The 23,431-nt window shown below is 38.3% G+C and overlaps 1 protein-coding gene across 2 annotated transcripts in view; it reads left to right on the top strand.

Annotated features, from left to right (window-relative positions):
- The window catches only part of LOC121858293 (alpha-soluble NSF attachment protein-like), a 58,226-nt gene that overhangs the window by 20,459 nt on the left and 14,336 nt on the right, over positions 1–23,431 (top strand). For both annotated transcript variants that reach the window (XM_042354620.1, XM_042354619.1), the window contains 3 exons: positions 8,494–8,690; positions 13,674–13,780; positions 14,112–14,270. In XM_042354620.1, coding sequence (XP_042210554.1) covers positions 8,494–8,690; positions 13,674–13,780; positions 14,112–14,270 — 463 coding nt within the window. The remainder of the gene's footprint in view (positions 1–8,493; positions 8,691–13,673; positions 13,781–14,111; positions 14,271–23,431) is intronic.

Genomic DNA, 23,431 nt, shown 5'->3' with positions numbered 1-23,431 from the left:
CCCTTGGAAAATCATTCCCAAAGCTGTAATTTTCCATAAAATTCTGGCTTTGGGAACGATTTTCCGAGAAAATGTTAATTCCGGCTATCGGAGGGTTCCGGGTTTGAGAGATTCTGGCTAACGGAGATATTACTGATATTGACTTAAATTGTCTATAGTAATTCTTTAATATTAGCCATTGGCTTCTCATAGGTTCAGTAGGTTGTAATTACTGTATCACTAAATTTTTAAGTGTAGCTATAGTATAGGAAGGGTGAGTTACAACAGATTTTTTACTTTAAAATCCTTTGAATTACTTGTACTGTATTTTATGGGATATAAGACATACTTTTTTGTCCGAAAGATGGCTAAAAAAACTCAGCCTGCGTCCTACATGTGAAGTTGCTGTCTCCCGCAAACTAATGAATCCCCCTGTTGCGGTCTCCAGCAGGCTAAATTCTACCTAACCCAACTCAAGAATTAAAAATATGTTATTGCTTACTTAAATATTATTTTTAATTAATTAAAAAATAATTATTGTAAATATAAAAGGTCAATCTATAACTACTCTGTACTGTACTGTGATGATTAACATCTGTACAGCAGACCCCCCAACTCTTCAATGGTTGCTAAGCAGTAACCATTTCTGAACTCTACAAGCATTACAATCTATTAATGCCATACCTGCAACATATATTTTTCAATCTAGAAATACCTGATGCAAATGAAGATTACAGGTAACTTTCTTTTCACATTTACATCAGTTAACATCGCTGGTTGCATTGTAACCACCAAGCTACTGGGCCAGGCTATTGTTTTTCAACTCGTATTTTCGGGTAGATATACGCAACTTTTTTCATTTATTTTTACTGATATACATGCACACATTATCCTACATACATATTGTGAAAAAAAGTGAAATAAATAATTGTGCTAAGGGCAAACACACAAAAGGAATATACATTTCTTTGTACATGAGTTAGCTGGCTTCGTGGGGAGCAGAGGATGCCTGGGCGGTTGGTGGTGGGGAGAAGCGTTGCTAGGGAATCGGCGGAGATAGCGTCGCCAGTACTATGGTGAACAGGGGGTACCGATGTAAACACTACAGCCCGCAAGACGCGGAGGTGACCAGGTGTATAAAATGAGTGCTGTATTAAAGATTTCACCTTATAAATATTTTTTCTAATTGATGAAAATGACGACTGATAAGCAGTTCTAAGTGATGATATTCAAAGAGGTGTGTGTACTTGTGCCAAAAGGGCAGTACAGTCAACCCTCACTTTACGCGGTTAATACAACCCACAGGTTACCGCTGAAAGTGAGAAACGCCTAAAGTGAACAACATAACATATGGGATTAATTGAAATAGAGACCGGGCCGACCCCCAAACTCCATTTTTTGGCGACACAACTGTTATAGTAAAAATTTTATCTTAACTTTATGATGGTATGCACACACAATTAATATAGAAGAGGTTAGGTTAGGAAAAATAAAGGTTAGGTTAGGAAAACTAAAAGTTAGGTTTAACACTTACGTTGGTAGAGAGATGGGTCGGCATACGGGGATGGAGGCTGGTTCCGAGGTAGAGGGCAGGCTACTGGCCCTCAGGTGAGTCACCATCACTGTCATCCACACTTGTCAGGGCCTCCTTGACAAATCCCTCAAAGTCATCTTCACTGTCTCTACCTCTGTCACTATCACTGGCTTGGGCTGGCTGTGGTGGGTTGCGGGCGAAGAACTCTGTTATGCTTTGCTGACGGCTGGTGTTTATGTTGTCGTGATAAACCTTGAAGTAGGGCTCCATAGTCTGCAACAGCTGGGTAGTGAAGATTTCATACCTGTTTGCGTCATGGTCGTCGGAAAGGAGGAGCTTGACTTTCTCGATACACTCGATGGCACCCCTAACATTACTATGGGATAAGCGGTGTTCTTCTTGGAATGACGCACCACCTGCCTCTTCACTGACGTCATCATCATCTACCATCTCGTCGGTAGTCACATCAGGATCCCTTATCACCTCCAGGATGTCGTCGTTGGTGGTCTCGGAGAAGCCTGCAGCTGTAACACTCTGTGCAGCTTCTCTGGCAAGGTCCACTGCTACTGCAACAGTCTGAACCTCACCAGTCACAGATTGACTGCCTAACGGCCGGAATGCCTTGCAACACGTCTCCATGCGTGACGAACAGTTGCTACAGACAGCTGATCCCATGCCTCCACCAAGAAGTCCACAGCTTTCTTGATGTTGAATATTCTCCAGAATTGTTTGAAAAGTACTTGTTGCTCTGCCAACTGTTCATCCTCGTCGTCTTCGCTCTTGCTATCGGTGGTGGTGTCACTCAGGTTACGCAACTCTTCCCTGGTGTTGGTGTAGTCGTTCAGGAGCTTGAATTTTTTAGTAGAGAATGCAGCTTTTACATTACAGATTAACTCTTGGTCCATGGGCTGTAATATAGACGTAGTGTTGGGAGGAAGGAAGACCACTTTTACGTTGGGGTGACGATCTAACAGTAGGGGCGAGTGTCCTGGTGCGTTGTCCAGCAGCAACAAAATCTTGAATGGCACATTCTGTTGCTCACAGAATTTCTTTACATCGGGAACGAAACAGTCATCAAACCAGGAGAGGGACAGTGTAGAGAACATCCACGCCTTACGTGCGGTCAGCCAGTGGACATTTGGCTTGGTCATGTCCATGCTTTTTAGGCGTGCGGCTTGCGTGCTGTGTGGATCACCGATAACTTGAGCTTACAGGTACCGGAGGTATTGGTGGTAAACAGGACGGTGATGCGCTCCTTCTGCAACTTCCGGCCCCGAATCTTGCTGGCATTCTTCACAACGAAGGTCTTGGAAGGTAGCTTTTTCCAAAAAAGACCAGATTCGTCCATGTTAAACACCTGGTCGTCGGTGTACTGTCCTTCCTCCATAATCTCACATAAAAACGGAGGAAATTCCCTAGCCGCAACATGGTCAGCACTAGCTTCTTCACCACCAATGTTGATATTGGTGATCTTGTTCCGGATCTTAAACCTCTGTAACCACCCAGAGGAATCATTAAAGGGTTTGGGCTCTGTAATTCCCATCTTTCGTGACACTGCAGCATACAGTTCATGTGCGTACTCCTTAACAGAGCGCGTGTCCACCGCCATGTTCCGTCGGGCCTGACGCACCAAGTAGCTCACAAGTAATTTTTCCGTCTTGAGAAGCACCTGGTTGTGGAAATACTTGATCATAGAAGCACTTGTAGACTTTGTGATCTTCATGTGCTCCTTTATCTTGGCTGCATCCTTCTTTATCGTCCGGATCGTAGATTCGTTCACACCATGCTGGCGCGCCAAATCAACCTGTCTTGTTCCTTTCTCTAACTCTTGGATGATCTTGTACTTCACCTCGTAGCTTAAGGAACGTCGTGTCCTCTTTGGCTTAGGGCGGCTGGGTCCAGGCAAGGAAAGGTTTCTCTCTGGGGGCGGTGGTCCGGCGGAAGCCATTTTACAGAACAATGGATGCACGATTACACGGTGTGGCCTGGAGGGATGAAACTGCCGCGGCTAGGTCAAGCGTCGTCTTTCCTCCCTCCCTCCCTCCCCCGGGTGGACAAGTCATATTACTTTAAACCAATTACAGCTAGCAGCAGAGGGGGGTAGGGATGCATGGCCAATCACAGTCCGATACGTCATGACGTCACTGATAATGCAATAAAGACATGCACTGCGCAACCTTACCGCGCGGCTTGCCCAGGCAGAGGCGGGAGGGGCGAATGTAAAAATAGCGTCGAGCCGGACACACTCCGCGTAAAGGGGTACACGCACCGCGGAATGTGAGCATCCCGGGTTTCGGCAGGGTACCTCGTAAACGTGGAAACACGGAATGTGGGACAGCATAAAGTGAGGGTTGACTGTATATCAAGGAACGGTTTCACCGGTGTTGGTTAGTAAGTATAAAAAGTATTTTTCCTAGAATTACATATCCAAAATCAGTGTGCGTCTTCCACGATGCAGTGTCTTCTACGCCGCAAAATACGGTATACGTGCTCATTTAAGGATACGGCGTAATTTATCTTTTTAAGAATATTTACAAAAGATTCATTATTGTTTATTACTGAATATGTATTTGATTGAATTAATCTTTATATGTGCGAAATGAACAATACAAATCATTAATAATACGTAGAATATTAAAGCACGCATGAGGGTAAAGACGGTATTGCTGTCCGTGTTTGCACCCATAATGTCAGTTATCCACCTGAAACTGAAGAAAATATGACCCTGGTTGTTGTTTTTACTGTATGCACCGTCGGTCAGTAATATACTGTTTGATTTTGTTGGTGTGTATTGTCTCAATACAGAAGGCACCAATACCTGAAATGTACAAAACAGGAATTAACACACATAGGCTACACCATCTCACACATATACTAGTATACAAACTCCAATGACTATACGCTTGGAACAGTACATCGTTGCAGTAAAATTAATGTAAAAAATATGTACCGGGTATGTTTTATTAATGTTATTTATGTAATGTACAGTAGAAGTAACCACTGACGTTACAGAAAAAGTGAGACTGATAGTGGAACGCCAATGTATACAGTACGTGCACAGTGTGCACGTGTGCACTCAAGGAAAGTCATCTATCTTAAGAATATTTACAAAAGATTCATTATTGTTTATTACTGAATATGTAGTTGATTGAATTCATGTTTATATATGTGAAATGAACAATGCAATTCATTTATAATACGTAGAATATTAAAACACATGAGGAGACAAGATGGCATTGTTTTTGTGAGTTACTATGGTTCTACTTAAGAAACTGAAGAAAATAAGACCCTGGTTGTAGCTGTAGTGAACTTAATGTAAAAAAAAATTAATACAGTACCTGTATGTATGTTTTAAGTACTGTAATGTTATTTAATGTTAACAAATTGAACACTAGAAGTAGCGAACCACTAATGGTAAAGAAATAAGGTGAGACGATTGGGAACGCCACCGTATGTACAGTAAGTGCGTACATGTGAAAACATATAATTTCTCCACATATAAATATGAAAGCAACACTTATTACTGTTCATATATGTTTTAAATAATATTTACGAATATAAAACCAAAAATTCTTCTCACCAATGGTGGCAAAGTCTAAAACATAAGGACAGTCAATGATGATGTGTGAGTTTTTACTCAGATGACAAAGTCATAAGGTTCAACTCTGGCTGAAGCTGAAGCTTTCCATAAAGCTGTTGCTGAAACTGTTACTGAACCTGAAGTTGTTGTTGAAGCTGCTTATGATGCTGAACTTGATGGTGTAGCTGAAGTTGATGGTTTAGGCCTTCGAATAATAAAGCTGTCGAAAGAACCTTGCACAGCGGCTTTCTTTTCTCATTATACATCTTTATGTAGAGGTCATTTGCATTTATTTAAATTTTATTGCTTTGTTCTGTTAATGGATCCACTTCAGAAACTATGTTCATTGCTTGCTCCATATAATATCCACAGACCTCTCATCTTTTTCATATCGTTTTAACACATCTAGTTTCTCAACTAAGCTTATACACTTTCTTTTAGCTTTTGAAACAACACTACCATCACTTGCTCTCTTGCTAATGTTGAATAGGGATGCAAAAATGCTGTAAGAAATCTGAGAAAGTTGTCTTCTTTTCCTGTTCAGATGCGTGAAAACAAAGGTCCCGCCAGCTGCGATTGTGTATAGTACTAGTGATGCTGGCGTCACCACAAACAAGCCCGGCAGCCTCTGTGCGCAAGGCGTGTTTTTTTTTATAATATAGGGATTTAGTTATTATTTATAAAAAAATTTAATATATTTTTTTAATTTCGTCGTAAATACGAAGAAAATAATGCCGTAAATTGAATTGGGTCCTAAATTAACCAGGGTCTTAGCTATGAATCTTCTTTAGTTGAACCGTCGTTATCGGAGGCTTTACTGTATTATTATTATTATTATTATTATAATAATAATAATAATACTGTAATAATAATAATAATAATAATACAGTAGTACCCCGATTTACGCGGTCAATTGAACCCACGGGGTACCGCGGAAAGTGAAAACCGTGTAAAGTGAACAACAGAACATATGGATTAATTCCAATAGAGACTGGCCTGACCTCCAAACTCCACTTTTTCCGACACAATACCTATGTTGTAGTAAAAATAACATCTAAATTTTATGATGGTATGCTCACACAATTAATATTTAAGAGAAATTCAGTCGCCAGGTTAATGTCCATTCAAATAATGGACTCAAATCCCTACCCCCCCCCCTCTTCCCAGCTCACTGGCCCCTACCTCTCTGAGAAATGTTTGGGTGAAACACTAGATTTTAACGTTTAGTAATAAATAATACCTCAGACTAAAGTTAGGATAATATAATTGACATTTCTGGATTCCTTGCAGGTCAGGGAATATTTTGAATGTAAACTTCATATATTTTGTACAAAAGATAAAATACTTGCTTTGTGTAAACCAAATTATTACATTAGATCTAAAATTTGTATGTCTAATGCAAAATCCATGATGTTTATATTCAAAATGATGATCATATTGTAAGAATTCCAGCAATGTAAATTATATTCTGGCCGGGTAATTTGTATGAATTTTATGAGCTAAATAAAAAAAAAAAATTATACTTGACGCGTATGAGTAGATGCACCGCGGAAAGTGAAAATCCGGTTCTAGCAAGGTACCGCGTAAATGAGAAATCGCGGAAAGTGAAACCGTGTAAAGCTGGGTAATACTGTAATAATAATAATAATAATAATAATAATAATAATAATAATAATAATAATAATAATAATAATAATAATAATAATAATAATAATAATGATGATAATAATAATAATATTTCCCCAGGCCATGATGTGGGTCAGTGGCCTGTGCCCAGGTGGGCTAATCCCCCTTATAAAAAATTAATAAATAAAATCCACCAACACGGTCTGCCCTAGAGGAACATGTAAAGTGTGCAGCCTATCAATCAGACATTCCAATTCCTGCTAACTGGGGCTGGAAAAAGAAAGGAGATATGTGGCAAATACACTGGACAGACCTTCCACCAATAGCAGTGAGCTGCCAATAACTGACCAAGTGTTCTTGAAAGAAAGACTGTGGAAAGCAATGTAAATGTATCCACTCTGGCCTCACTGGCACAGCTGTGTGTGTATGCACATGCCAGCAGCTATAAATATGCAAGAATATTTATAACTATCTCCCAAGGATATGAGCAAGATATAAACATGTTTCTCATTGTTTAACTAAGAATCGCTTACTTATTTTTATGAAAAGAGGTAAAAGTATGTGAAGAACCGTTACTTTGTGCAGAAAAAATATATCAGTTCTAAAACTATCATAATCTGTTCCAGTATGCTTTAAAACATAGGAATAGATGCATTATGTACACAGATCGCCCATTATAGTATGTGAAAAAAAATGTTTGCGGTTAGGCAAATTTGGTGGCCATCTTGGAAAATGGCCGCCATTTTAGAATTTTTAATGTCTAATTGGATATATTTGATAAGTAACCCATATTGAATGTTCGTACTAAATTTCATGCTTGTTTGATCATTTGCATAATTGTACCTGTTATCCGCTCTGCTACTTGAACAGTGACAGTAGAGATGCATGAGAGAAGGAGAGCATTGGCAACACTGCTTGGAGGGAGGGCAAGGATGGTCAGTTGTTTGTACTGCTGAGGTGAACAGGAACTAAGGGTTCAGCACTCAGAATGACACTTATATTACCAAGATATATTCAGGTCAAGAAGAGCATGTGTTTGTGTGGTGGTGAAGAGTTCTAGCCTTTTGAAAACCTTAAGTGATAATTTTTTACTCCTTCAGTTGTTTTATAATTAAATGGCTGGGGTTGTGAGGGAAAGTTCATATAATATTTAAATTATTTCCATGAACCAATGTAGAGGATCCTGAGAACCATGCAGTTTTTATCTATAAACTTGTCTGATTATACATGAGTTGCTGATCTAAGCTTGGTTATAAAATAGGACTTGATGATTGATTGAGAAATTCCTCATTTCTAAACTTTGATTTTGTATTTCAGAACAATTAATGAAATTATGTACGTCTTGTAACTTGAAAATGGAAAGAGGTAATGTACTGCCAGATCTTATTGGATCATGCTACAGTATAAACTGGTCTTCTGGAATAATTATACAGCACCAATGATTGTAGATGTGAGGAGTGTGTAAGTTAGAATATAAATAGAAAGATCTTAAACATAACTGCTTGACTACAGCAGATGGAATTATTTAGACGAAACAAAACAATTTCTACTGTACGTATTTGTTTTTATACAATTTTGCATAAGCTAATGGCCTATAATTTTTTTTACTACAGGTAATTGCTAGTGCAGCTTGAGCACTTTTACATCACAGTTGACAATCACACCTTGATAGTAACATTTCCTTTGTGACCCAATCCTCAAAACCATTGATCCTCTGACCTTGAATGTTTTTGATTTAATGAATTACAGCTTATTCAATGATTAATTTCTACAGGGGATCGTCAAGAGTGGATGAAGCCATGGATTTGTACCAACAAGCTGCTAACAAGTTTAAGATGGCTAAGAAGTGGAGTTCAGCAGGACATGCCTTTACTGAACTGGCAGCATTACATGGCAAGGCCGGCTCACGCTTGGATGCTGCCACAAACTTTGTAGAGGCAGGAAATTGTTACAAGAAGACAGACCCTAATGGTGTGTATATCTTCCCTCTTGTAACTACCCATACTTTGAAATATTGTAGAAATTTCTTCCTCTGCCTCTTTAGTCTTAACTTTTGTGGTTCTCTGCCCTTTTAGATAGTCAGTCTCGGTCAAAATATCCACCACTCACTAACTCCTTTCTTTGCCCATGCATATGTGGTGCCATGGGAAGTGTGGCCTCTACTGTACTTCTCTGGCTTTTCTCTTGGGTTGTGTTTTGTCTCTCCAGGGTTGTCATTTGTATTGGGTATGATCATTCTCATACAATCATGATAATTTTGATGCCAGTATCATAACGATAACATTTTATGCAGTACAGTCAGTCCTCGACTTAGGACGGGGTTAGGGACCGACTACCAGGTCGTAAGTTGAAAATGCAAAAATAATACACAGAAAATCTAAAATGGGTGTCTCTTTTAGGGTAATTTTAGGAGTGTCTGTCTTTATGCATTTTTTGGCTTTACTTTGTATCTACTTTTCTGTGAGCCAGAACCAATTACCCAATATCCCATTGAAATAATGGATTCGGTTAACAAACAACTCTGTGGAATGAATTGTGTTCGTTAACCAAGGGACCACTGTATTTGGGAAGCCTGATAAGATTCGGTCATCAAGTGTCAAACAACACCCTAAGCTTACTTGATTACTTTACGATAATGATTTATTAACCCGGTACCATAATGCAGCTGAAATAAATAATTTCAGAACATGGATGTTTTTTGGAACATTCTGGATGCTGGAAAAATGGTCCCATACCTGTAATGGTGCCCATTTAAATTCTTATTACAGTTCTGTATACCGTATATACTCGTGTATAGTTTGAGTTTTTAAGACCAAATTTTTAGGCAAAAAATTGGGGGTCGTCCTATACATGCGTAATAGTTTTGTTAGGTTGAACCCGTGCATGATGGGAAGGGCGAGGAGCAACTTTTAGCTTCAGACATGAAAAATATTTACCATTTACTGCCAGTAAACAATGGAAACGTAAAATATGTACCAATTAGTAATGAAAAGTTGTGCAGTTCCTTCAGCAAATGAGGCTCACCAACTTACAATAGGCTAAATTACCTTACAACGTGCTTTCAGTAGTCTATGTTAAAGTTCTTAGCACAGGCTAACTTATCATATCATATACGGTATCACGGTTCTCATTGATCTACAAAAAATACCAAACAGGGAGGTACTACTGCCTGGGAAGATATTGGAAGCATAATGTGTTGTCTAATGGTAGACCCTGCTGCCATATGGCATCACGAAAATTGTGACCAAGTCCCAGGTTGCTGATCTGACTTTCTGCCTCATTTACACACAATTGCAGGGTCTCAATTGTTTCTCTTACCATTGACAACACAACACACACATACAGTATAGCGTTTCTCACTTTTGATCTTTTTTTCATTTTTGTATTTATAGTTCTTTATTATTAAAATTATTATTATTACAGTTACTGTATTATTATCATCATTATTTTATTATTTTATTTTTGTTTGTTTTATCATAAATTTTATTTATTATGAATTATTATTATTATTATTATTATTATTATTATTATTATTATTATTATTATTATTATTATTATTATATAGGTTGTACCTCACTAGTCCGGCATTCTGTGGTTCGGAAACTCCCGTGATCCGGAACGATTTTAGTTTGTCCAATAGGTAGATAGGCAGCTTTTTTTTTTTTGTATCTAAATTATTATTATTATTATTACAGGAGTATTAAATTTTTGCCCCTCAGGCCCCAATGTGGGTCAGTGACCTATGCCCGGGTAGGCTAATCCCCTTAAAAAAAAAGCCGGAAATTAAGGTTTGTTTATCCGGCAGTTCTGCTTTGTCTATACAGAGTACAACATTTAACTCTTCAATATATATGAGCAGTATATAAGTGTTGCTTTCATATTCTTATGTAGAGTAATGACGATATGTTTTCACATGTGCGCACATACATACGCGCAGTCCCACTTTTTTTTTTACCATTTATGGTTAGCTACTTATATTGTTCCATTAAATAACATTACAGGTACTTCAAACAACCATATTAATTGTTTTACATTAATTTTACTACAGCTAAAATCAGGGTCTTATTTTCTTCGGTTTTATATGTAGAACCAATCAGTCACTGGTTTTGTAAGCTTTAACATAAACAATGCCGGCAGCCGTCTCGTCTCCTCTAATATTCCACGTATTATTAATAAATTGTATTGTTAATTTTGCACACACGTACATTAATTCAATAAAAACAAATTCAGAAACATTAATTAAAATATATATGAACAGTAAATAAGTGTTGCTTTCATATTCTTATGTAAAGTAATGACGATATGTTTTCACGTGTGCGCATGCGCACTTACATACGCGATCTCTCTTTTTTCTTTACCATTATCGTTAGCTACTTCTATTGTTCCATTTATTAACATTAAATAACATTACTTAAAATAACCATATTAATTTTACTACAGCTACAGCCAAGGTCTTATTTTCTTCAGTTTTATATGTAGAACCAGTCAGTCATTGGTTTTGTAATCAACGAAAACAATGCCGTGTCATTTCCTCGTGTGTTTTAATATTCTACGTATTATTAATGAATTGTATTGCTCATTTTGCACACATAAACATTAATTCAATAAAAAAGACATTCAGTAATAAACAATAATGACTCTTTTGTACATAAGAGAAATGACGCTGTTTACACGATAATGCACGTCGTCTGCACGTTGGCGGGCCGTTCAAACCCGTCGAAATTCAAGTTTCCGCCGTCAAAATTTTTATTTATTTATTTTGTGTTCCAATAAAATACGTTAAGAATTAAAAACTCGCAAAATTTGAGAAGCTACTATACGACATTTAATCCTTCAATATGTCTTCAAAGAGACCATGATGCAGAGAAAGTGGTGCTAGTGCTTCCAAGCATAAGCACAAGTCACTATCTATCCAGGAAAAGGGTGAATTTCCATGGTCCGGCAATTTCCTTGGTCCGGCACCGGTCAGGTCCAGAGGTTGCCGGACTAGAGAGGTACAACCTGTATTATTATTATTATTATTATTACATTTTCGCCCCCCAGGCCCCAATGTGGGTCAGTGACCTGTGTCCGGGTGGGCTAATCCCCGTAAAAAAAAAAAAAAAGGAAATCTACTTCAACCTCCTATTGTTTACAACGACGCATGACGCACCACCAGCTGTATCAGCTAGACGGTACACGTGTTTTTCGAACCGTTTTCAGTTAAAAAACTGTTACATCACATGTATATTTTACCTTAGCTCTGCCTGAATGAATATATTCTCAGAAATAAATAGTAGTTTTGCTGAAACGTGATGTATTTTAATGTAAAATAGGATAAAATATATAACGGTAACAAAAGATTTTACCTAACCTTCTGATGTTCAAGAGAAGTTACTCGTTTGTTTAATAGTTTTTGGTTAAAATATTGTTATATTACAATGGTATTCTATTCATACTGTGCTTGATATAATGCATTCACGGAAATGTAATATTTTTGCTGAAATGACGTACGTATTACAGTGGAAAGTGGTGGGATCAAATCGTGACGAAAACAATGACTCGCTTTCTTTCGTTCAAAAGATGTTACCGTAATCGCTTTTCGAATGGTTTAGTTAAAACACTGTTGTATTACAATAATATTCTCTCCTAATTGACTTGAATAAATACTTGAATGGAAATATACAATATTTTTGTTGAAACTACCCGCGTTTCAGTGTAAAGTATGTAATAATAAATGGTAAACAATTTGCCTTCGGCACTCGCGTTTCAGGCACGACGAGCCTCAGTTTATAGGACGTAGAGTGTTTTTACTGAAGGTTTTGTTGTTCCATTACCCTCAAAAACGTGGGTCTAACTATAAACGAGGAATATCATAAATTAACGATTTCTTGGTCAAAAAATCAGGGTCGACCTATAAACGAGGGGGGGTTATAGACGAGTATGTACAGTATATCACAGTGGGACATTATTGATATTTAGAGACGTCTGGTAAGTTCTAATAATATTGTAAAAAAATATTCTTCAGTTGTCCTGGTAAAATTTAAAACTGTATCATCTTAAAAATAGGTTCTTGTATACAGTGGTCCCTCGGTTAACGAACACAATTCGTTCCAGAAGGTCGTTCGTTAACCGAAAATTTCGTTGACCGAAACCGTTGTTTCAATGGGATTTTGGGTAATTGGTTCCAGCTCACCAAAAATTACATACAAATTAAAAATAAATGCAGTAAAGTACACTTACTTTGAGGTGTGTATGTAGAAGGCTCCTGGTTGATGATGATGATGATGATGGGGGATTAGAAGTGGGGGTGGAGGAGAAGGGAGAAGAGAAGGAAGTTGGGGTGGAAGAGAAATCACCCCATGCTTCATGCCGTCATTTCACCCATAAAATTTTAAGTTCACTAGGTGTAATTCAAGATTATTTTCTTTAAATCAACACTGCACTGCACTATATATTGTCAATATGTAAAATAAATTTCGGAATGACCAATAATTGTACTGTAAAAATTTAAAAATAGTTTATGTTCAAGAGAGCCACAAGCAAGATGTTACCTCCACTGACCAGAGATACAAACTGACGCCTTGCTGGGTGAATGAAGTGGCTGATTGGCACACCAAAAACTAGTTTCTTGTACTGCATTTCTGTTAAATAAGTGTTAAAATGACTAAAATATTTAATATAAAACTTGGAAAATTATTGAATAGTACAACCTTCTTGATATTTACTCAAATGGGAACGAATTTAAGCCCTAGAACCGATTACTGTATTGGCGGACTAATATTCCAGCTGGTGAGCAAGCGAAAACATTTTGACATGATTTTGTAAAAATTTTAGTAACTGATTTTTTGTTCGTTAACACAATTGAAGATCCTTATGGAAGGTAATTCGTTAACCGAAATTTCGTTAACCGAGGGATCACTGTATAATTCTTTGAGTTTATAGATTAATGTAAACTTTATTTTGTTTCCCCAGAATCAGTCAATTGTTTGCTGAAGGCGATTGAGATTTACACTGACATGGGGAAGTTCACTATGGCTGCCAAACACCATCAGTCTATTGCTGAGATTTATGAAACTGAGGTAAGCTTTGAATATGTGACTGAGAGAGAAGACAATGGTAATATTGAAGCATTATATAATTGTTGTGGAATTGAGTAAATGGGGTGCTTTGATGACAGTTGATGGGAGATTAAAGGAATTATATACAGTATATTGGAGGAATATTTTGGATATCAGTAACAATGAATAGGACACCAGAAAATTGCTAAAAGTTAATTGATACAAGATTTATTTGTTAAGTGTGAATAACCTATATTACCGATTGTATGTTTCAGGTGTTGGTGATTGAATGAATGATATAATTATATAATTTTTATGATACAGTACTTATATTATATCTGGTGATTTTTAGGTTGCAGACATCGAAAAGGCCATCCAACACTTCGAGCAAGCTTCTGATTACTTCCGTGGGGAGGAAAACAATTCATCGGCAAATAAGTGTCTCCTGAAAGTAGCCATGTTTGCAGCACAGATGGAAAATTATGAAAAAGCCATACAAATTTATGAACAGGTTTGTTAACTGTTGCAGTGTTTTAGTTTCTCAAACCGAAGTCTCTAGAAAATCATAGGGATTGATTTTCTCAATCCATGACGAATAGTACATCTCCCCCAGTCGGCAGATTTATACTTTAGTACAGTGATATCTCCATTAGTCAGAACAATTGGTGAAGAGCACTTCCGGGAATGAGTGATTTTCGGGTAACGAGATGACTCTCAAAGCCAGAAAATCCCTCATCCCCGGAATTTTTCGTAATTTTCTCGGAATTTCCAGAAAATGCACCCGATTTTCATCTTTCAACCACGGAATTTTCCAGGTACAGTAGGGTCAGGATATTTCGCAAGATAGGGTCCAAGGATGTTCATTATACATACTAAATCGTGATATATAATTACATGTAATCAATGGGGAAAATAGGGTTAGGTTCTGGAGTGACTAAACTTGACATAAAATGGCACAGTCTAAATTAAACAATATGGATTGCATTGCTGGAATCCTCACAAGACAGCAAATAATTTGAATAGAAACATCATATATTTTGCAAAAGAGATAAAATTTTAAGTCCTTTGTACTAAAATATACAAAATTATTACTAAAAATTTTGTCTAGTGAAAACTATAGCATGTTTATATTCAAATGAATCACTATCTTACAAGAATTCCAGCAATGTTAATTGTATACTCTTAAGTCAATTCATTGACATTTTATAAAAGAAAAATATAAACTCCCCCTATATGGCAGATCAATAAATACCACTAGGTAACCTTGGCAGGGGGCTGGTGCCAGCTGTCATAATTCATCACCTCCCCCTCCACTTTTGGCAAGATTGAAAGAGGTTTTTAGGCTTAAAGTTTTTATTTTATATAATATCATAGACTAAAGTTAGTAGAATATAACTTGCATTGCTGGAATCCTTGCAAGACAGCAAATAATTTGAATATATACATCATATATTTTGCACAAGAGATAAAACTTTAAGTCTTTTAGAGTACAGTGGTCCTTCGGTTAACGAACGGTTCGATTAACGAATTACCTCCCATAAGGATCTTCAATTCGGTTAACGAACAAAACTTCGATTAACGAAATCCTTACGACAAACACGTTTTGTTGTGAGCATCAGCTGATGGGCTAGTTTGCCAATTCAGTACAGTGGTCCCTCGGTTAACGAACACACTTCGTTCCAGAAGGTCGTTCGTTAACCGAAAATTTCGTTAACCGAAATCATTGTTTCAATGGGATTTTGGGTAATTGGTTCCAGCTCACCGAAAATTACATACAAAGTAAAAAAAAAATGCAGTAAAGTACACTTACTTTGAGGTGTGTAGAAGGCTCCTGGTTGATGATGATGGGAATTAGAAGTGGGGGTGGAGGAGAAGGGAGAAGAGAAGGAAATGGGGGTAGAAGAGAAGTCACCCCATGCTTCATGTCGCCATTTCACCCATAAAATTTTAGTTCACTTGGTGTAATTCAAGATTATTTTCTTTAAATCAACACTGCACTGCATTATATATTGTCAATATGTAAAATAAACTTCAGAATGACCAATAATTGTACTGTAAAAACGTTGAAGTAGTTTATGTTCAAGTGAGTCTCAAGCAAGATGCTTCCTCCACTGAGCAGGGACACAAACTGATGCCATTCTGGGTGAGTCAAGTGGCTGTTTGGCGCGCTAAAAACTAGTTCCCTGTACTTCAATTATGTTAAATAATTGTTAAAATGACGAAAAATTATAATATAAGACTTGGAAAATTATTGAATAGTACAACCTTCTTGATATTTACTCAAATGGTAACGAATTTAAGCCCTAAAACCGATTACTGTGCAGTATTACCTCGCTTTACGCATTTTTTTTACGCGTTTTCACGTTTACGCGGTACCCTGCCAGACCCGGAATGCTCACTTTACGCGGTGCATGTACTCTTACGCGGAGAGCGGCTGGTTGTCATCTCGCGCCGCGCCATTTTTGGATTCAAACCTCCTGCCATCTCTCCCGCCATCCTGCCATGTTGGGTAAGCGGCGCGAGTAGGTTGCACAGTGTATGTCTTTGTTGCGTTATCGGTGACGTCATATGACGTATCGGACTGTGATTGGGCCAAGCATCCTTACCTCCCTCCCCCGCTAGCTGTGATTGGTTTAATGTAATATGACGTGTCCCGCCACGGGAGCGTTGAAGCCCGTTGACTTACTCGCGTCAGTTACACCCCTCCTGGCTACACCGTGTATATCGGTATCTATTGTTCCATAAGAACGGCTGCCACTGGACCACCACCACCACCACCACCACAAAGAAACCTTGCATTACCTGGACCCAGCCGCCCTAAGCCAAAGAAGATACGACGTGCCCTAAGCTACGAAATTAAATACAAGATCATCCAAGAGTTGGAGAAAGGAACAAGACAGGTTGATTTGGCGCGCCAGCATGGTGTGAACGAATCTACGATCCGGATAATCAAGAAGGATGCAGCCAAGATAAAAGAACACATGAACATCACAAAGTCTACAGGTGCTTCTATGATCAAGTATTGCCACAACCAGGTGCTTCTCAAGAAAGAGAAATTACTTGTGAGCTACTTGATTCGTCAGGCAAGACGGAACATGGCGGTGGACACGCGCTCAGTTAGGAGTATGCACGTGAACTGTATGCAGCAGTGTCACGTAAGATGGGAATTGCAGAGCCCAAACCCTTCAATGCTTCCTCTGGGTGGTTGCAGAGGTTTAAGAAGAGGAACAAGATCACCAACATTAACATTGGTGCTGACGAAGCTAGTGCTGACCTTGTTGCGGCTAGGGATTTTCCTCCGTTTTTACGTGAGATTATGGAGGAAGGACAGTACACCGACGACCAGGTGTTCAACATGGACGAATCTGGTCTTTTTTGGAAAAAGTTACCTTCCAAGACCTTCGTTGTCAAGACTGCCAGCAAGTGTCGGGGCCGGAAGTTGCAGAAGGAGCTCATCACCGTCCTGTTTACCACCAATGCCTCTGGTACCTGTAAGCTCAAGTTATCGGTGATCCACACAGCGCGCAAGCCGCACGCCTAAAAGAACATGGACACGACCAAGCTAAATGTCCACTGGCTGACCGCACGTAAGGTGTGGATGTTCTCTAATCTGTCCCTCTCCTGGTTTGATGACTGTTTCGTTCCCGACGTGAAGAAATTCTGTTGGCAACAGAATGTTCCATTTAAGATTTTGTTGCTGCTTGACAACGCACCAGGACACTTGCCCCTACTGTTGGATCGTCACCCCAACGTAAAAGTGGTCTTCCTTCCTCCCAACACTACGTCATTAATACAGCCCATGGACCAAGAATTAATCTGCAATGTGAAAGCTGCATTCTCTGCAAAGAAGTTTAAGCTCCTGAACGACTGTACCAACACCAAGGATGAGTTGCGTAACCTGGGTGACACCGATAGCAAGAGCGAAGAGGACGAGGAACAACAGTTGGCAGAGCAAGAAGTACTTGTGAAACATTTTTGGAGAAAATTCAACGTCAAGAAAGCTGTGGACTTCTTTATGGAGGCATGGGATCAGCTGTCTGTAGCAACGGTTCGTCACGCATGGAGACATGTGTTGCAAGGTATCCCAGGTGGGAGGCAGAGTCAATCTGTGACTGGTGAGGTTCAGACTGTTGCAGTAGCAGTGGACCTTGCCAGAGAAGCTGCTCAGTGTTACACTAAAGGCTTCTCCGGGACCACCAACGACGACATTATGGAGGTGATAAGGGATCCTGATGTGACTGCCGACGAGATGTTAGAAGATGATGACGTCAGTGAAGAGGCAGGTGGTGCGTCATCCCAAGAAGAATGCAAGTTGTCGCATGGTAATGTTAGGGGTGCCATCGAGTGTGTAGAGAAACTGAAGCTCCTCCTTTCCGACGACCCTGACGATAACCGATATGAAGTCTTCACTACCCAGCTGTTGCAGATTATGGACCCCTACATCAAGGTGTATCACGACAACATCAACACTAGCCGTCAACAAAGCATTACCGAGTTCTTCGCCCGCAACCCACCACAGCCAGCTCAAGCCAGTGATAGTGACAGAGACAGTGATGGTGCCTTTGAGGGATTTGTCAGGGAGGCCCTGACAAGTGTGGATGACAGTGATGATAACTCACCTGAGGGCCAGTAGCCTGCCCTCTGCCTCGGAACCAGCCTCCATTCCCATACGCCGACCCATCTCTTCTACTAACATAAGTGTCTAACCTAACCTCGATTTTTTATAACCTAATCTACAGTATATTATTCTCTTATTGATTGTTCTCTTCTATATTATGTGTGTGTGCATACCATCATAAAGTTAAGATATTTTTACTAAAACGTACGTATTGTCGGGAAAAAGTGGAGTTTGGGGGTCGGCCCAGTCTATTTCAATTAATTTCATATGTCCTGTTGTTCACTTTATGCGTTTGCCACTTTACGCGGGCCTCCGTGGGTTCAATTGACCGCGTAAAGCGAGGTTTCACTGTATTGGCGGACTAATACTACAGCTGGTGAGCAGCCGAAAGCAGACGAAAACATGTTGGGAAAAATTCGTAAGGAATTCATTAACCGAAATTTTTTCATTAACTGATGTGAAGATTATTATGGAAGGTAATTCGTTAACCAAAATTTCGTTAAACGAGGCGTTTGTTAACCGAGGGATCACTGTAATCTGTTCTATGTTTACATTCGTTTCCAGTGGAGTAAATATCAAGAAAATTTTGCTCTTAATATTTGTGCATTTTTTATATTAAAATTATTGGTCATTCTAAAATTTAGTCATCCAAGCTCTGTCTACATAAAGTTTTTCAACTAATATTTTTGGCTCGATATATGTAACTTTATTCATTTATTGAAACTCATTTACATGCACACACTGTCCTAAGGGAAAAGCTGTACTGTCAAAATAATGTACAAAATGATAACTAAAATACTTGTCTAGTGCAAACTATCGCTTGCTTACATTCAAATTAATCACTCTCTTATAAGAATTCCAGCAATGTAAGTTATATTCTCCCTGGTCACTTCTATGACATTTTATAAGCAAAAAACAAAAACTCAATCTAAAGGACATAAATAAACAAATAAATATTTCACTAGACCTTTGGCACTAACTGTCAAACATGTCATTGTCACCCCCCCCCCCTCCAGGGTTTGCTGGTTGTACAGTAGGCTTACAGTTTTTATCTTATATAATATCACAGACTAATGTTAGGAGAATATCATTTGCATTGCTGGAATCCTTGCAAGACAGTGAGTAATTTTAATATAAACATCATATATTTTGCACAATATAAAATTTTTAGTATAGTCATGCGCCGGTTAACGTCCAACCGAACAACGTCTGATCGCATATACGTCCGTGGCCCATGGAAAAAGAAAAAAAGAAAAAAAAACCCTCACAACCACCAACACTTCCTTCACACCAACACCCACACCTCCCTCAAACCAACACCCACACCTCCTTCACACCAACACCAACACCTCCTTCACACCAACACCACCCTCACCCCACCACCAAGACCTCCCTCACACTACCACTAACATCTCACCCACACCTCCCTCACACCAACACCACCTTCACACTACCACCGACACCTCCCTCACACCAACACCACCTTCACACCACCACCCACACCTCCCTCACACCATCCTCAAACCACCACCAACACCTCCCTCACATCACCACCAACACTTCCCTCACATCACCACTAACACTTCCCTCACAACACCACCAACACCTACTCCACACCAGACAGCGAATAATTTGAATATAAACGTCATATATTTTGCACAAAAGATAAAATTTTTGCTCTAATAAAATTCTTAAATTAGATTTAAAATTTGTATGTCTAATGCAAATTACAGCTTGTTTATATTCAAATTAATCACTGTCTTGTGGGGTTTCCAGCAATGAAAATTATATTCTCCCCGGTCACTTCTATGAAATTTTATGAGCAAAAAACAAAAAGTAGTTTAAACAACATAAACAAACAAATACTTCACCAGACCTTCGCGCTAACTGTCAAAGTACACCTCACTTCCCGCTCCCCCCTCTCCCCCTCAGGCACACTCCCTCCCTCCCTCTCTCGCCCCCATCTGCCCAGCCAGGGTTTTAGTCTTAAATAATACAGTATCTCAGACTAAATTTAGGAGAATATAATTTGCATTGCTGGAGTCCTTGCAAGACAGCGAGTAATTTGAATATAATCGTCAAATATTTTGCTCAAGAGATAAAAGTTTTTGCTCTCTTTAATAAAATTCCTAAATTAGATCTAAAATTTGTATATCTAATGCAAATTATAGCTTGTTTATATTCAAATTGGTCGCTGTCTTGTGAGAATTCCAGCAATGTTAATTATATTCTCCCAGGTCATTTCACTGGCATTTTAAAATGAGAGAAGCTTAGTAGGACTGTTAAATAAACACAGAGACCTTCGGCTCAAACTGTCAAACATATCACCTCAATCCCCCCGCATGCTGCCTCCCATGCTTGGAAGCACTAGCACACTTTTCTCTGCATCATGGTCTCTTTGAACACATATTGAAGGGTTAAATGTCGTATAGTAGTTTCTCAAATTTCGCGAGTTTTAAATTCAACGTATTTTATTGGAACACACAAAAAAATAAATAAATAAAAATTTTGACGGCGGAAACTTGAATTTCGACGGGTTTGAACAGCCCGCCAACGTGCAGACGACGTGCATTATCGTGTAAACAGCGTCATTTCTCTTATGTACAAAAGAGTCATTATTGTTTATTACTGAATGTCTTTTTTATTGAATTAATGTTTATGTGTGCAAAATTAGCAATACAATTCATTAATAATACGTAGAATATTAAAACACACGAGGAAATGACACGGCATTTTATATAAAATGTTTTCTCTGAGTAACTATGTTATCTTTTGTGCAAAATATATGACATTTATATTCAAAATATTCCTGGTCTTACAAAGAATCCAGCAATGTCAATTATATTATCCTAACTTTAGTCTGATTTATTATTTATTACTAAAAAGGTGAACAGTCTGGTATTCCCACACATTTATCTAGTAGGGACGGTTGGTGGGGGGGGAGGGAGGGACCGGCGACCGATCACCTGGCATGTGTGAAGAATATTTTTTTTTTATTAACTGAAGATTTTTATTTTAGCTCATAAAATTCATACAAATTACCCGGCCAGAATATAATTTACATTGCTGGAATTCTTACAATTTGATGATCATTTTGAATATAAACATCATATATTTTGCATTAGACATAAAATTTTTAGATATAATGTTTACTCTGAGTAAATATGTTATCTTTTGTGCAAAATGTATGACATTTATATTCAAAATATTCCTGATCTTACAAGGAATCCAGCAATGTCAATTATATTGTCCTAACTTTAATCTGAGGTATTATTTAATACTAAATGTTAAAAATCTAGTTTTTTCACCCACTCTTTCTCTTGAAGGGAGGGTTGGTGGGAGGTTGGGGGGAGGGTTGGGACGGACTGACCATCTGGCTCGTTGGAAGAGGGGGGAGGCAAGGTGGGGTACTTTGATTGACAGATAGTGTTGTGAAGAATATTTTTTTTTATTAACTGAAGATATTTGTTTTAGCTCATAAAATTCATACAAATTACCCGGCCAGAATATAATTTACATTGCTGGAATTCTTACAATTTGATGATCATTTTAAATATAAACATCATAGATTTTGCATTAGACATACAAATTTTAGATGTAATGTTTACTCTGAGTAAATATGTTATCTTTTGTGCAAAATATATGACATTTATATTCAAAATATTCCTGGTCTTACAAGGAATCCAGTAATGTCAATTATATTATCCTAACTTTAGTTTGAGGTATTATTTATTACTTTACCTGGTTTTCCCCCCAAAATTTCTCAGAGGGAAGAGCCAGTGAGTGTACTGTGAGAAGAGGGGGAGGGAGTGGAGTCCATTATTTGAATGGACATTAACTTGTCAACTGTATTTCTCTATTTCTCTTAAGTATTAATTGTGTGCATGTACCATCATAAAATTAAGATGTTATTTTTACTAGAACATAGGTATTGTGTTGGAAAAAGTGGAGTTTGGGGGTCAGCTGGTCTCTATTTCATTTAATCCCATATGTTATGTTATTCACTTTACGCGTTTCTCACTTTCCGCGGTACCCTGTGGGTTACATTAACCGCGTAAAGTGAGGGTTGACTGTATACGTACATATACACTTTAACTCTTAATTCACTACTGTAATGTAATACAGGTGATTAATTTTTATCTCTTGTGCAAAATACATGACGTTTATATTAAAATTATTCACTGTTTTACAATAATTCCAGCAATGCCAAGCAGATGGGGGGGAGAGAGGGTGGGAGCGAGCGTGGGGGGAGAGGAGGTAGTACGTTTGACAGTTGGCCCAGGTCTAACGCGTGTATATTTATCAGTTCTTAAGTGACTAAGTTTCGCTCTTATAAAAAGCCAGTGAAATGACCTGGGTGAATATAATTAACATAGCTGGGATTCTTGTAACATACTGATTAATTTGAATATAAACATGCTATAATTTGCACTAGACAAAACAATTTTAGTACCGTAATCAAATTAGTACATGTGCACTCCAGCTTTGCACTAAGGTCATTTATTTCTATTACGTTTCTTTTAGTATGGTGTGTGCATGTAAATGGATGAAAATAAATGAAGAAATCTATGTAAATCTACCCAAAAATACAGTTGAAAAACTTTTTTATAAAATGTACTACAGTACTGTACACTAATGTACAACAATTTTTATCTCTTGAGCAAAATATATGAAGTTTATATTCAAATTATTGGTTGTCTTGCAAGGATTCCAGCAATGCAAATTATAATCTCCTAACTTTAGTCTGAGATATTATATAAGATAAAAACTGTAAGCCTAAAACCCTGGCTGGAGGGGGGGGGGCGTAGCCAGCCACGCCACCCAGCGAGGGGTTAGTTGGGGGGGGGGTGAGGGGGGTTGAGGTGATAAGTTTGAGGCGAAGGTCTCTGTGTGTTTATTTAACAGTCCTACTAAGCTTCTCTCATTTTAAAATGCCAGTGATATGACCTAGGAGAATATAATTAACATAGCTGGGATCCTTGTAAGATACTGATTTATTTGAATACAGGTTGACAACCCTTTATCCGAAATTCCGAAAACCGAAAAGCTCTGAA

This window comes from Homarus americanus, unplaced genomic scaffold (assembly GCF_018991925.1).
Source record: "Homarus americanus isolate GMGI-L3 unplaced genomic scaffold, GMGI_Hamer_2.0 scaffold57980, whole genome shotgun sequence".
Taxonomy (NCBI): Eukaryota; Metazoa; Arthropoda; class Malacostraca; order Decapoda; family Nephropidae; genus Homarus; species Homarus americanus.
This window is presented reverse-complemented; position numbering and strand designations above follow the sequence as displayed.